At 41.2% G+C, this 15,619-nt stretch overlaps 1 protein-coding gene across 3 annotated transcripts in view; it reads left to right on the top strand.

Moving 5' to 3' along the window:
- LOC139367401 (geranylgeranyl diphosphate synthase 1) overlaps positions 1–15,394 on the top strand; it is a 38,469-nt gene extending 23,075 nt beyond the window's left edge. For all 3 annotated transcript variants that reach the window (XM_071105599.1, XM_071105600.1, XM_071105601.1), the window contains 3 exons: positions 5,837–6,001; positions 6,085–6,300; positions 14,323–15,394. In XM_071105599.1, the coding sequence (XP_070961700.1) occupies positions 5,837–6,001; positions 6,085–6,300; positions 14,323–14,724 (783 nt within the window). In that variant the 3' untranslated portion in view covers positions 14,725–15,394. The remainder of the gene's footprint in view (positions 1–5,836; positions 6,002–6,084; positions 6,301–14,322) is intronic.
- Positions 15,395–15,619: the final 225 nt, after the last annotated feature.

Genomic DNA, 15,619 nt, shown 5'->3' with positions numbered 1-15,619 from the left:
GTTAGGAGGACTGAGGTTGAGGTTAGGAGGACTGAGGTTAGGAGGACTGGGGTTGAGGTTAGGAGGACTGGGGTTGAGGTTAGGAGGACTGGGGTTGAGGTTAGGAGGACTGGGGTTGAGGTTAGGAGGACTGGGGTTGAGGTTAGGAGGACTGGGGTTAGGGTTAATGAAAAACCAGTCCTCGGGGGCCTGATTTGGTGTCACAGTTTTGCCCACCATGCCCCAGCTCACACACCTGACTCTAATAATCACCTAAACAGGATCTTCCGTTTGGAATGCAATGTGATTAATCAGCTGTGTTTGATAGAGATGGAGAAAAGGTGTTCTACCAATCAGGCCCTGGAGGACTGGCGTTGCCCGTCCCTGATCTATACAGTACAAGATGTTTTAAACCAGGGGGGGGACATGGAGGATTCTGGATTAATCAGCTGTGTTTGATAGAGATGGAGAAAAGGTGTTCTACCAATCAGGCCCTGGAGGACTGGCGTTGCCCGTCCCTGATCTATACAGTACAAGATGTTTTAAACCAGGGGGGGGACATGGAGGATTCTGGATTAATCAGCTGTGTTTGATAGAGATGGAGAAAAGGTGTTCTACCAATCAGGCCCTGGAGGACTGGCGTTGCCCGTCCCTGATCTATACAGTACAAGATGTTTTAAACCAGGGGGGGACATGGAGGATTCTGGATTAATCAGCTGTGTTTGATAGAGATGGAGAAAAGGTGTTCTACCAATCAGGCCCTCGAGGACTGGTGTTGCCCGCCCCTCCCCCGTTTTAAATGAAATTCCTCTCTAACAAACACTTATTGTATTCAACAGACTAAGTTCCTAAACAACAAATCTAACAAGATGAGCACTTTATGTCCAACGACAGCTATGCAGGTACAAAATGGCGCCCTATGAAGTACACTACTTTTGACCAGGGTTCACAGGGTCAAAGGTTAAAGCACTGTTTAATAGTAGTGCACTATATATGTTATGGGGAAACCTACAAAAGCACTACAGTGTCCGTCTCATCCCTGACCCACCAGCCAGGTGGTTCTGTGAGTCTCAGTTGGTAGAGCATGGCGCTAGCAAAAGTAAAGGGCCGTTGGTTCGATTCCTGCTGGGGCCACTCGTGTGGAAAATGTATGCACACATGACTCAGTCGCTTTGGATAAAAGTGTCTGCTAAATGGCACATATTATAATATATAGTTCACTTTTTACTGCATTTCACGTTTAAGTCATTTAGCAGATGCTCTTATCCAGCGCGACTTACAATTAGTGCATTCTTAAGATGGCTAGGTGGTGAGACGACGACACATTTAGATGGCTAGGTGGTGAGACGACGACACATTTAGATGGCTAGGTGGTGAGACGACGACACATTTTAGATGGCTAGGTGGTGAGACGACGACACATTTTAGATGGCTAGGTGGTGAGACGACGACACATTTAGATGGCTAGGTGGTGAGACGACGACACATTTAGATGGCTAGGTGGTGAGACGACGACACATTTTAGATGGCTAGGTGGTGAGACGACGACACATTTAGATGGCTAGGTGGTGAGACGACGACACATTTCGATGGCTAGGTGGTGAGACGACGACACATTTAGATGGCTAGGTGATGAGACGACGACACATTTAGATGGCTAGGTGGTGAGACGACGACACATTTAGATGGCTAGGTGGTGAGACGACGACACATTTAGATGGCTAGGTGGTGAGACGACGACACATTTTAGATGGCTAGGTGGTGAGACAACGACACATTTAGATGGCTAGGTGGTGAGACGACGACACATTTAGATGGCTAGGTGGTGAGACGACGACACATTTAGATGGCTAGGTGGTGAGACGACGACACATTTAGATGGCTAGGTGGTGAGACGACGACACATTTTAGATGGCTAGGTGGTGAGACGACGACACATTTAGATGGCTAGGTGGTGAGACGACACATTAAGATGGCTAGGTGGTGAGACGACGACACATTAAGATGGCTAGGTGGTGAGACGACGACACATTTAGATGGCTAGGTGGTGAGACGACGACACATTTAGATGGCTAGGTGGTGAGACGACGACACATTTTAGATGGCTAGGTGGTGAGACGACGACACATTTAGATGGCTAGGTGGTGAGACGACGACGCATTTAGATGGCTAGGTGGTGAGACGACGACGCATTTAGATGGCTAGGTGGTGAGACGACGACGCATTTAGATGGCTAGGTGGTGAGACGACGACACATTTAGATGGCTAGGTGGTGAGACGACGACACATTTAGATGGCTAGGTGGTGAGACGACGACACATTTAGATGGCTAGGTGGTGAGACGACGACGCATTTAGATGGCTAGGTGGTGAGACGACGACGCATTTAGATGGCTAGGTGGTGAGACGACGACGCATTTAGATGGCTAGGTGGTGAGACGACGACGCATTTAGATGGCTAGGTGGTGAGACGACGACACATTTTCCCTCAAAAGTATTTATCAGCAAAGTCGGTGCTTTTGGGGAAAAGATGAGACGCCCAGCCCCGAGAGGGTGGAGCCTGAGACGCCCAGCCCCGAGAGGGTGATGAGGAAGATCTGATAGAGCCTGAGACGCCCAGCCCCGAGAGGGTGATGAGGAGGATCTGATAGAGCCTGAGACGCCCAGCCCTGAGAGGGTGGAGAAGAGGATCTGATAGAGCCTGAGACGCCCAGCCCTGAGAGGGTGGAGAGGAGGATCTGATAGAGCCGGAGACGCCCAGCCCTGAGAGGGTGGAGAGGAGGGTCTGATAGAGCCTGAGACTCCCAGCCCTGAGAGGGTGGAGAGGAGGCAGAGCCTGAGACACCCAGCCCTGAGAGGGTGGAGAGGAGGATCTGATAGAGCCGGAGATGCCCAGCCCTGAGAGGATGGAGAGGAGGGTCTGATAGAGCCTGAGACACCCAGCCCTGAGAGGGTGGAGAGGAGGATCTGATAGAGCCGGAGACGCCCAACCCTGAGAGGGTGGAGAGGAGGATCTGATAGAGCCTGAGACGCCCCGCCCTGAGAGGGTGGAGAAGAGGATCTGTTGGTTCACAGTGTCCAAGGCAACAGCTAGATCTAGGAGGATGAAGAGCGAACACGAGATTTATGTTGTCCTTAGCTTCACCCTACACAGAGCAGAGCTCCATATTCACTGTCTGCCTGTCTACTCGGTGAATCTCAATCTCTCTCCAAATTACATTCCCTCTCACACAGTGCAGCCTTGTCAGGTAGCTTCCCCTACTGGAGAATAGCTGTAGCACAGCAGGACTCTGAGCATGGCTAGACGGTAACTCTGCGGTGGAGGCCTTCTGACCTGTGACTGACTACAACTTCTCGGGAGTTTTTCCTAGCTACTGTGCCTCTGCATTGCTTGCTCGTTGTTGTTGTTGTCTGGGTATCTGTAAAGCACTTTGAAAACTACTGATGTAAAAAAAAAGTTTTTTATAAAAACCAATGTGATTAACTCAATGTGCCTAGTTGTATGTATAATATCTTGATATGAATAGACCAGACGGGAACACCTCTTGAGATGCTATCAACCATAGAGGATGGTTTTGTTTTCTGCTTGTGTCCTGTTTCTCTGAGGGAATAAATAATATATATACACAGAACCAGGCAAAAGTTTGGGCACACCTACTCATTCAAGGATTTTTTTATTTACAAGCTGTCATCAAAGCAAAGGGTGGCTACTTTGCAGAATCTCAATGCAATTTGTTTAACACTTTTTTTTTGGTTAATACATGATTCCATGTGTGTCATTTCGTAGTTTTGATGTCTTCACTATTCTTCTACAATGTAGAACATAATCAAATAAAGAAAACCCTGGAATGAGGAGGTTTGTCCAAACTGTTGACTGGTACTGTACATACAAAACAAACTATGAAATGAAACGGAAGGATTCCTCATGTTTAAACAGCTGTGAGAAACCAAATGAAACTGTAGGATTCCTCATGTTTAAACAGCTGTGAGAAACCAAATGAAACTGTAGGATTCCTCATGTTTAAACAGCTGTGAGAAACCAAATGAAACTGTAGGATTCCTCATGTTTAAACAGCTGTATGAAACCAAATGAAACTGTAGGATTCCACATGTTTAAACAGCTGTATGAAACCAAATGAAAATTTAGGATTCCTCATGTTTAAACAGCTGTGAGAAACCAAATGAACCTGTAGGATTCCTCATGTTTAAACAGCTGTATGAAACCAAATGAACCTGTAGGATTCCTCATGTTTAAACAGCTGTATGAAACCAAATGAACCTGTAGGATTCCTCATGTTTAAACAGCTGTGAGAAACCAAATGAACCTGTAGGATTCCTCATGTTTAAACAGCTGTATGAAACCAAATGAACCTGTAGGATTCCTCATGTTTAAACAGCTGTATGAAACCAAATGAACCTGTAGGATTCCTCATGTTTAAACAGCTGTGAGAAACCAAATGAACCTGTAGGATTCCTCATGTTTAAACAGCTGTATGAAACCAAATGAACCTGTAGGATTCCTCATGTTTAAACAGCTGTGAGAAACCAAATGAACCTGTAGGATTCCTCATGTTTAAACAGCTGTATGAAACCAAATGAACCTGTAGGATTCCTCATGTTTAAACAGCTGTATGAAACCAAATGAAGCTGTAGGATTCCTCATGTTTAAACAGCTGTATGAAACCAAATGAACCTGTAGGATTCCTCATGTTTAAACAGCTGTGAGAAACCAAATGAACCTGTAGGATTCCACATGTTTAAACAGCTGTATGAAACCAAATGAACCTGTAGGATTCCTCATGTTTAAACAGCTGTATGAAACCAAATGAACCTGTAGGATTCCTCATGTTTAAACAGCTGTATGAAACCAAATGAAAATGTAGGATTCCACATGTTTAAACAGCTGTGAGAAACCAAATGAAAATGTAGGATTCCACATGTTTAAACAGCTGTGAGAAACCAAATGAAAATGTAGGATTCCTCATGTTTAAACAGCTGTATGAAACCAAATGAACCTGTAGGATTCCTCATGTTTAAACAGCTGTATGAAACCAAATGAAAATGTAGGATTCCACATGTTTAAACAGCTGTATGAAACCAAATGAAAATGTAGGATTCCACATGTTTAAACAGCTGTGAGAAACCAAATGAACCTGTAGGATTCCTCATGTTTAAACAGCTGTATGAAACCAAATGAACCTGTAGGATTCCTCATGTTTAAACAGCTGTATGAAACCAAATGAAAATGTAGGATTCCACATGTTTAAACAGCTGTATGAAACCAAATGAACCTGTAGGATTCCTCATGTTTAAACAGCTGTATGAAACCAAATGAACCTGTAGGATTCCTCATGTTTAAACAGCTGTATGAAACCAAATGAACCTGTAGGATTCCTCATGTTTAAACAGCTGTATGAAACCAAATGAACCTGTAGGATTCCTCATGTTTAAACAGCTGTATGAAACCAAATGAAACTGTAGGATTCCTCATGTTTAAACAGCTGTATGAAACCAAATGAACCTGTAGGATTCCTCATGTTTAAACAGCTGTATGAAACCAAATGAACCTGTAGGATTCCTCATGTTTAAACAGCTGTATGAAACCAAATGAACCTGTAGGATTCCTCATGTTTAAACAGCTGTGAGAAACCAAATGAACCTGTAGGATTCCTCATGTTTAAACAGCTGTATGAAACCAAATGAAACTGTAGGATTCCTCATGTTTAAACAGCTGTATGAAACCAAATGAACCTGTAGGATTCCTCATGTTTAAACAGCTGTATGAAACCAAATGAACCTGTAGGATTCCTCATGTTTAAACAGCTGTGAGAAACCAAATGAAAATGTCTCTTGCCTAGGTGATCATACAAGTGACAGAGATGCTGCACAACGCCAGTCTCCTGATAGATGACATTGAGGACAGTTCTACGCTGAGGAGAGGTTTCCCTGTCGCCCACAGCATCTATGGAGTCCCCTCTGTTATCAACTCTGCCAACTACGTCTACTTCCTGGGACTGGAGAAGGTGAGCGCCATTGATTGGTTGTTTTTTTGATCAGCGTGTTCACCAGACAGCTGTTATAACCCATGTGTTGTTGGTGCTATTAGGTGCTAACCCTGGATCACCCCGAGGCAGTGCATGTGTTCACCAGACAGCTGTTGGAGCTGCATCGCGGCCAGGGCCTAGACATCCACTGGAGGGACACCTACACCTGTCCCACAGAGAGCCAGTACCGTACCATGGTCCTCCAGAAGACGGGGGGTCTGTTTGGCCTGGCCGTGGGGCTCATGCAGCTGTTCTCTGGCTGGAAACGAGACCTTAAGGTACATTTTATTATATTGACTATTTTATTTAAATTTCATGTCCTGCATATTTATTTCCTATGTTGCTGTTAATGCTGCAACTTCATCTTCTAAACTTATTTGGCTACGATTTTTTTTTAAATATATAGTTTCGGACAGCTGAAGCAAGTCACACATTTTATTTTACTTGTTGAACTTTTTTATAGCAAATTGATGAGAGGACGGCTTTGTAATGCAGTTAAGCACACTGTGTGCTCTTTCCCGTGTATATTGGATTGACAGGCCCACTCCTCAGAGCCTGGTGGTTCCTATAGGGTTTTGTACCTTTGTTTTTTGATGTTTGGTGTTTTTAGGTGGGATATCTGTTGAAACTAGTTAGGGATAGGTGGGATATCTGTTGAAACTAGTTAGGGATAGGTGGGATATCTGTTGAAACTAATTAGGGATAGGTGGGATATCTGTTAAAACTAGTTAGGGATAGGTGGGATATCTGTTGAAACTAGTTAGGGATAGGTGGGATATCTGTTGAAACTAGTTAGGGATAGGTGGGATATCTGTTGAAACTAGTTAGGGATAGGTGGGATATCTGTTGAAACTAGTTAGGGATAGGTGGGATATCTGTTGAAACTAGTTAGGGATAGGTGGGATATCTGTTGAAACTAGTTAGGGATAGGTGGGATATCTGTTGAAACTAGTTAGGGATAGGTGGGATATCTGTTAAAACTAGTTAGGGATAGGTGGGATATCTGTTGAAACTAGTTAGGGATAGGTGGGATATCTGTTAAAACTAGTTAAGGATAGGTGGGATATCTGTTAAAACTAGTTAAGGATAGGTGGGATATCTGTTAAAACTAGTTAAGGATAGGCGGGATATCTGTTGAAACTAGTTAGGGATATCTGTTGAAACTAGTTAGGGATAGGCGGGATATCTGTTAAAACTAGTTAGGGATAGGTGGGGTATCTGTTAAAACTAGTTAAGGATAGGTGGGATATCTGTTGAAACTAGTTAAGGATAGGCGGGATATCTGTTGAAACTAGTTAGGGATAGGTGGGATATCTGTTAAAACTAGTTAAGGATAGGCGGGATATCTGTTAAAACTAGTTAGGGATAGGTGGGATATCTGTTAAAACTAGTTAGGGATAGGTGGGATATCTGTTGAAACTAGTTAGGGATAGGTGGGATATCTGTTAAAACTAGTTAGGGATAGGTGGGATATCTGTTAAAACTAGTTAGGAATAGGTGGGATATCTGTTAAAACTAGTTAGGGATAGGTAGGATATATGTTAAAACTAGTTAGGGATAGGTGGGATATCTGTTAACTAGTTAGGGATAGGTGGGATATCTGTTAAAACTAGTTAGGGATAGGTGGGATATCTGTTGAAACTAGTTAGGGATATCTGTTGAAACTAGTTAGGGATAGGTGGGATATCTGTTAAAACTAGTTAGGGATAGGTGGGATATCTGTTGAAACTAGTTAGGGATAGGTGGGATATCTGTTAAAACTAGTTAGGGATATTTGTTGAAACGAGTTAGGGATAGGTGGGATATCTGTTATAACTAGTTAGGGATATCTGTTGAAACTAGTTAGGGATAGGTCGGATATCTGTTGAAACTAGTTAGGGATAGGTGGGATATCTGTTAAAACTAGTTAGGGATATCTGTTGAAACTAGTTAGGGATAGGTGGGATATCTGTTAAAACTAGTTAGGGATAGGTGGGATATCTGTTAAAACTAGTTAGGGATAGGTGGGATATCTGTTAAACCTAGTAAGGGATAGGTGGGATATCTGTTGAAACTAGTTAGGGATATCGGTTGAAACTAGTTAAGGATAGGTGGGATATCTGTTAAAACTAGTTAGGGATAGGTGGGATATTTGTTGAAACTAGTTAGGGATATCTGTTGAAACTAGTTAAGGATAGGTGGGATATCTGTTAAAACTAGTTAGGGATAGGTGGGATATCTGTTGAAACTAGTTAGGGATAGGTGGGATATCTGTTAAAACTAGTTAGGGATATCTGTTGAAACTAGTTAGGGATACGTGAGATATCTGTTAAAACTAGTTAGGGATATCTGTTGAAACTAGTTAGGGATAGGTGGGATATCTGTTGAAACTAGTTAGGGATATCGGTTGAAACTAGTTAAGGATAGGTGGGATATCTGTTAAAACTAGTTAGGGATAGGTGGGATATCTGTTGAAACTAGTTAAGGATTGGTGGGATATCTGTTAAAACTAGTTAGGGATAGGTGGGATATCTGTTAAAACTAGTTAGGGATAGGTGGGATATCTGTTGAAACTAGTTAGGGATATCGGTTGAAACTAGTTAGGGATAGGTGGGATATCTGTTGAAACTAGTTAGGGATAGGTGGGATATCTGTTGAAACTAGTTAGGGATAGGTGGGATATCTGTTGAAACTAGTTAAGGATAGGTGGGATATCTGTTAAAACTAGTTAGGGATAGGTGGGATATCTGTTAAAACTAGTTAGGGATAGGTGGGATATCTGTTGAAACTAGTTAGGGATAGGTGGGATATCTGTTAAAACTAGTTAGGGATAGGTGGGATATCTGTTAAAACTAGTTAGGGATAGGTGGGATATCTGTTAAAACTAGTTAGGGATAGGTGGGATATCTGTTAAAACTAGTTAGGGATAGGTGGGATATCTGTTAAAACTAGTTAGGGATAGGTGGGATATCTGTTAAAACTAGTTAGGGATAGGTGGGATATCTGTTAAAACTAGTTAGGGATAGGTGGGATATCTGTTAAAACTAGTTAGGGATAGGTGGGATATCTGTTAAAACTAGTTAGGGATAGGTGGGATATCTGTTAAAACTAGTTAGGGATAGGTGGGATATCTGTTAAAACTAGTTAGGGATAGGTGGGATATCTGTTAAAACTAGTTAGGGATAGGTGGGATATCTGTTAAAACTAGTTAGGGATAGGTGGGATATCTGTTAAAACTAGTTAGGGATAGGTGGGATATCTGTTAAAACTAGTTAGGGATAGGTGGGATATCTGTTAAAACTAGTTAGGGATAGGTGGGATATCTGTTAAAACTAGTTAGGGATAGGTGGGATATCTGTTAAAACTAGTTAGGGATAGGTGGGATATCTGTTGAAACTAGTTAGGGATAGGTGGGATATCTGTTGAAACTAGTTAGGGATAGGTGGGATATCTGTTGAAACTAGTTAGGGATAGGTGGGATATCTGTTAAAACTAGTTAGGGATAGGTGGGATATCTGTTAAAACTAGTTAGGGATAGGTGGGATATCTGTTGAAACTAGTTAGGGATAGGTGGGATATCTGTTAAAACTAGTTAGGGATAGGTGGGATATCTGTTAAAACTAGTTAGGGATAGGTGGGATATCTGTTAAAACTAGTTAGGGATAGGTGGGATATCTGTTAAAACTAGTTAGGGATAGGTGGGATATCTGTTAAAACTAGTTAGGGATAGGTGGGATATCTGTTAAAACTAGTTAGGGATAGGTGGGATATCTGTTAAAACTAGTTAGGGATAGGTGGGATATCTGTTAAAACTAGTTAGGGATAGGTGGGATATCTGTTAAAACTAGTTAGGGATAGGTGGGATATCTGTTAAAACTAGTTAGGGATAGGTGGGATATCTGTTAAGACTAGTTAGGGATAGGTGGGATATCTGTTAAAACTAGTTAGGGTTAGGTGGGATATCTGTTGAAACTAGTTAGGGATAGGTGGGATATCTGTTGAAACTAGTCAGGGATAGGTGGGATATCTGTTAAAACTAGTTAGGGATAGGTGGGATATCTGTTAAAACTAGTTAGGGTTAGGTGGGATATCTGTTGAAACTAGTTAGGGATAGGTGGGATATCTGTTGAAACTAGTCAGGGATAGGTGGGATATCTGTTAAAACTAGTTAGGGATAGGTGGGATATCTGTTAAAACTAGTTAGGGTTAGGTGGGATACCTGTTAAAACTAGTTAGGGATAGGTGGGATATCTGTTAAAACTAGTTAGGGATAGGTGGGATATCTGTTGAAACTAGTTAGGGATAGGTGGTATATCTGTTAAAACTAGTTAGGGATAGGTGGGATATCTGTTAAAACTAGTTAGGGATAGGTGGGATATCTGTTAAAACTAGTTAGGGATAGGTGGGATATCTGTTAAAACTAGTTAGGGATAGGTGGGATATCTGTTAAAACTAGTTAGGGATAGGTGGGATATCTGTTAAAACTAGTTAGGGATAGGTGGGATATCTGTTAAAACTAGTTAGGGATAGGTGGGATATCTGTTAAAACTAGTTAGGGATAGGTGGGATATCTGTTAAAACTAGTTAGGGATAGGTGGGATATCTGTTAAAACTAGTTAGGGATAGGTGGGATATCTGTTAAAACTAGTTAGGGATAGGTGGGATATCTGTTAAAACTAGTTAGGGATAGGTGGGACATCTGTTAAAACTAGTTAGGGATAGGTGGGATATCTGTTGAAACTAGTTAGGGATAGGTGGGATATCTGTTAAAACTAGTTAGGGATAGGTGGGATATATGTTAAAACTAGTTAGGGATAGGTGGGATATCTGTTAAAACTAGTTAGGGATAGGTGGGATATCTGTTAAAACTAGTTAGGGATAGGTGGGATATCTGTTAAAACTAGTTAGGGATAGGTGGGACATCTGTTAAAACTAGTTAGGGATAGGTGGGATATCTGTTGAAACTAGTTAGGGATAGGTGGGATATCTGTTGAAACTAGTTAGGGTTAGGTGGGATATCTGTTGAAACTAGTTAGGGTTAGGTGGTATATCTGTTAAAACTAGTTAGGGATAGGTGGGATATCTGTTAAAACTAGTTAGGGATAGGTGGGATATCTGTTAAAACTAGTTAGGGATAGGTGGGATATCTGTTAAAACTAGTTAGGGATAGGTGGGATATCTGTTAAAACTAGTTAGGGATAGGTGGGATATCTGTTAAAACTAGTTAGGGATAGTTGGGATATCTGTTAAAACTAGTTAGGGATAGGTGGGATATCTGTTAAAACTAGTTAGGGATAGGTGGGATATCTGTTAAAACTAGTTAGGGATAGGTGGGATATCTGTTAAAACTAGTTAGGGATAGGTGGGATATCTGTTGAAACTAGTTAGGGATAGGTGGGATATCTGTTGAAACTAGTTAGGGATAGGTGGGATATCTGTTAAAACTAGTTAGGGATAGGTGGGATATCTGTTAAAACTAGTTAGGGATAGGTGGGATATCTGTTAAAACTAGTTAGGGATAGGTGGGATATCTGTTGAAACTAGTTAGGGATAGGTGGGATATCTGTTGAAACTAGTTAGGGATAGGTGGGATATCTGTTAAAACTAGTTAGGGATAGGTGGGATATCTGTTAAAACTAGTTAAGGATAGGTGGGATATATGTTGAAACTAGTTAGGGATAGGTGGGATATCTGTTAAAACTAGTTAGGGATAGGTGGGATATCTGTTGAAACTAGTTAGGGATAGGTGGGATATCTGTTAAAACTAGTTAAGGATAGGTGGGATATCTGTTAAAACTAGTTAAGGATAGGTGGGATATCTGTTAAAACTAGTTAGGGATAGGTGGGATATCTGTTAAAACTAGTTAGGGATAGGTGGGATATCTGTTAAAACTAGTTAGGGATAGGTGGGATATCTGTTAAAACTAGTTAGGGATAGGTGGGATATCTGTTAAAACTAGTTAGGGATAGGTAGGATATATGTTAAAACTAGTTAGGGATAGGTGGGATATCTGTTAAAACTAGTTAGGGATAGGTGGGATATCTGTTAAAACTAGTTAGGGATAGGTGGGATATCTGTTAAAACTAGTTAGGGATAGGTGGGATATCTGTTAAAACTAGTTAGGGATAGGTGGGATATCTGTTAAAACTAGTTAGGGATAGGTGGGATATCTGTTAAAACTAGTTAGGGATAGGTGGGATATCTGTTAAAACTAGTTAGGGATAGGTGGGATATCTGTTAAAAACTAGTTAGGGATAGGTGGGATATCTGTTAAAACTAGTTAGGGATATCTGTTAAAACTAGTTAGGGATAGGTGGGATATCTGTTAAAACTAGTTAGGGATAGGTGGGATATCTGTTAAAACTAGTTAGGGATAGGTGGGATATCTGTTAAAACTAGTTAGGGATAGGTGGGATATCTGTTAAAAACTAGTTAGGGATAGGTGGGATATCTGTTAAAACTAGTTAGGGATAGGTAGGATATCTGTTAAAACTAGTTAGGGATAGGTGGGATATCTGTTAAAACTGGTTAGGGATATCTGTTAAAACTAGTTAGGGATAGGTGGGATATCTGTTAAAACTAGTTAGGGATAGGTGGGATATCTGTTAAAACTAGTTAGGGATAGGTGGGATATCTGTTAAAACTAGTTAGGGATAGGTGGGATATCTGTTAAAAACTAGTTAGGGATAGGTGGGATATCTGTTAAAACTAGTTAGGGATAGGTAGGATATCTGTTAAAACTAGTTAGGGATAGGTGGGATATCTGTTAAAACTAGTTAGGGATATCTGTTAAAACTAGTTAGGGATAGGTGGGATATCTGTTAAAACTAGTTAGGGATAGGTGGGATATCTGTTGAAACTAGTTAGGGATAGGTGGGATATCTGTTAAAACTAGTTAGGGATAGGTGGGATATCTGTTGAAACTAGTTAGGGATAGGTGGGATATCTGTTAAAACTAGTTAGGGATAGGTGGGATATCTGTTAAAACTAGTTAGGGATAGGTGGGATATCTGTTAAAACTAGTTAGGGATAGGTGGGATATCTGTTAAAACTAGTTAGGGATAGGTGGGATATCTGTTGAAACTAGTTAGGGATAGGTGGGATATCTGTTGAAACTAGTTAGGGATAGGTGGGATATCTGTTGAAACTAGTTAGGGATAGGTGGGATATCTGTTAAAACTAGTTAGGGATAGGTGGGATATCTGTTAAAACTAGTTAGGGATAGGTGGGATATCTGTTAAAACTAGTTAGGGATAGGTGGGATATCTGTTAAAACTAGTTAGGGTTAGGTGGGATATCTGTTAAAACTAGTTAGGGATAGGTGGGATATCTGTTAAAACTAGTTAGGGATAGGTGGGATATCTGTTAAAACTAGTTAGGGATAGGTGGGATATCTGTTAAAACTAGTTAAGGATAGGTGGGATATCTGTTAAAACTAGTTAGGGTTAGGTGGGATATCTGTTGAAACTAGTTAGGGATAGGTGGGATATCTGTTAAAACTAGTTAGGGATAGGTGGGATATCTGTTAAAACTAGTTAGGGTTAGGTGGGATACCTGTTAAAACTAGTTAGGGATAGGTGGGATATCTGTTGAAACTAGTTAGGGATAGGTGGGATATCTGTTAAAACTAGTTAGGGATAGGTGGGATATCTGTTAAAACTAGTTAGGGATAGGTGGGATATCTGTTAAAACTAGTTAGGGATAGGTGGGATATCTGTTAAAACTAGTTAGGGATAGGTGGGATATCTGTTGAAACTAGTTAGGGATAGGTGGGATATCTGTTGAAACTAGTTAGGGATAGGTGGGATATCTGTTGAAACTAGTTAGGGATAGGTGGGATATCTGTTAAAACTAGTTAGGGATAGGTGGGATATCTGTTAAAACTAGTTAGGGATAGGTGGGATATCTGTTAAAACTAGTTAGGGATAGGTGGGATATCTGTTAAAACTAGTTAGGGTTAGGTGGGATATCTGTTAAAACTAGTTAGGGATAGGTGGGATATCTGTTAAAACTAGTTAGGGATAGGTGGGATATCTGTTAAAACTAGTTAGGGATAGGTGGGATATCTGTTAAAACTAGTTAAGGATAGGTGGGATATCTGTTAAAACTAGTTAGGGTTAGGTGGGATATCTGTTAAAACTAGTTAGGGATAGGTGGGATATCTGTTAAAACTAGTTAGGGATAGGTGGGATATCTGTTAAAACTAGTTAGGGATAGGTGGGATATCTGTTAAGCACTTTGTGACAACGGCTTTATAAAAAAATGGTTACAAACTTTCTGAAAACCGTTTTCATTTGATTTTGACTTTTGACCCCTCTAGCCTCTCCTGGATACGTTAGGACTCTTCTTCCAGATCAGAGACGACTACGCCAACCTGAACTCAACAGAGTACAGTGAGAACAAGTCCTTCTGTGAGGATCTGACCGAGGGTAAATTCTCCTTCCCCACCATCCATGCCATCTGGTCCCGTCCAGAGAGCACTCAGGTTCAGAACATCCTGAGACAGAGGACGGAGAACGTTGACATTAAGAGGTACTGTGTGGACTACCTGGAGAAGGCGGGCTCCTTCGCCTACACCAGAGAGACCCTGAGAGGGCTGGAGGTCGAGGCATACCGCCTTATCACTGATCTGGGGGGAAACCCTGAGCTGGAGGGGTTAGTGAAACACCTCAGTAAGATGTTTAGGGAGCCTGAGACAAAATCTGTCCCTGAAGAGGACTGACCACATCTACCAGACATGAGTCAGAGCCGCAGTCCAGCCACACAGAACACTGACATCATGCTCACCACACTGTCACACGGCTGGATTATACAGGGTCCCCCTGAGCATGACAACTATACCAAAACCAAGAACTCACAGCTTCACAAACCTTGTCTTTCTAGTCGTACTCTAGACAAATGTCAAACACAACACATATACATGATTATACATATGGAGAAGAGGAGATATGTTCATCACATGGACTTGTCAGAAGAACGCTGTCTCTACAAAAATCTTTAAAAATTGTAAGTGTTACTTGCAGTTTAAAGTTTAGATTTTTTTTTTTTACATTTTTTTATTTTAATACAAAATGGAAATGAGTTTCCCGGCTTTAGTGAATGCCAAGTGTCAATGAGGTGTAGAAGAAAATATGAGGTCAGCTTTCTGAGGAATGTACTACCAGAGTGGTGTTCGGTGCGTGTTAGATGAATGAGTGTTCTATCAATGTGTTTGGTTATTGTCTGCTAGCTTCACCTAAAGCTGAAGTGTGTTTCTGGTTCAACACTTAGTGTCTCCAGATTCACCCTGCGGCACGTTCTCCACGTTATTACATTTGTCTACGTTGATACTGTACAAAGCATATGGCTTATATGTAACAAACATGAATTTATTGAATAAAACCTTTTTTTTTGACAAATGGCATTTCATTTATTTTGGGCAGGATTAAATCCTCATGGCACTTTTTAAAAAACATTTTAATCAATGTTCCCACGTATGCAGAGACTGCCTACACGATAAACTCAGCATGTTGGCTTAATCAGAAATACTAATCAAATCCAGCCCTTAGCCAGGATAGTCCTCTCTAACACCTGCTACTGTTGGGATCCTCCCAACCAGACCGGTCCCTGCTACACCA

This window comes from Oncorhynchus clarkii, chromosome 16, assembly GCF_045791955.1.
Source record: "Oncorhynchus clarkii lewisi isolate Uvic-CL-2024 chromosome 16, UVic_Ocla_1.0, whole genome shotgun sequence".
NCBI lineage: Eukaryota > Metazoa > Chordata > Actinopteri > Salmoniformes > Salmonidae > Oncorhynchus > Oncorhynchus clarkii.
This window is presented reverse-complemented; position numbering and strand designations above follow the sequence as displayed.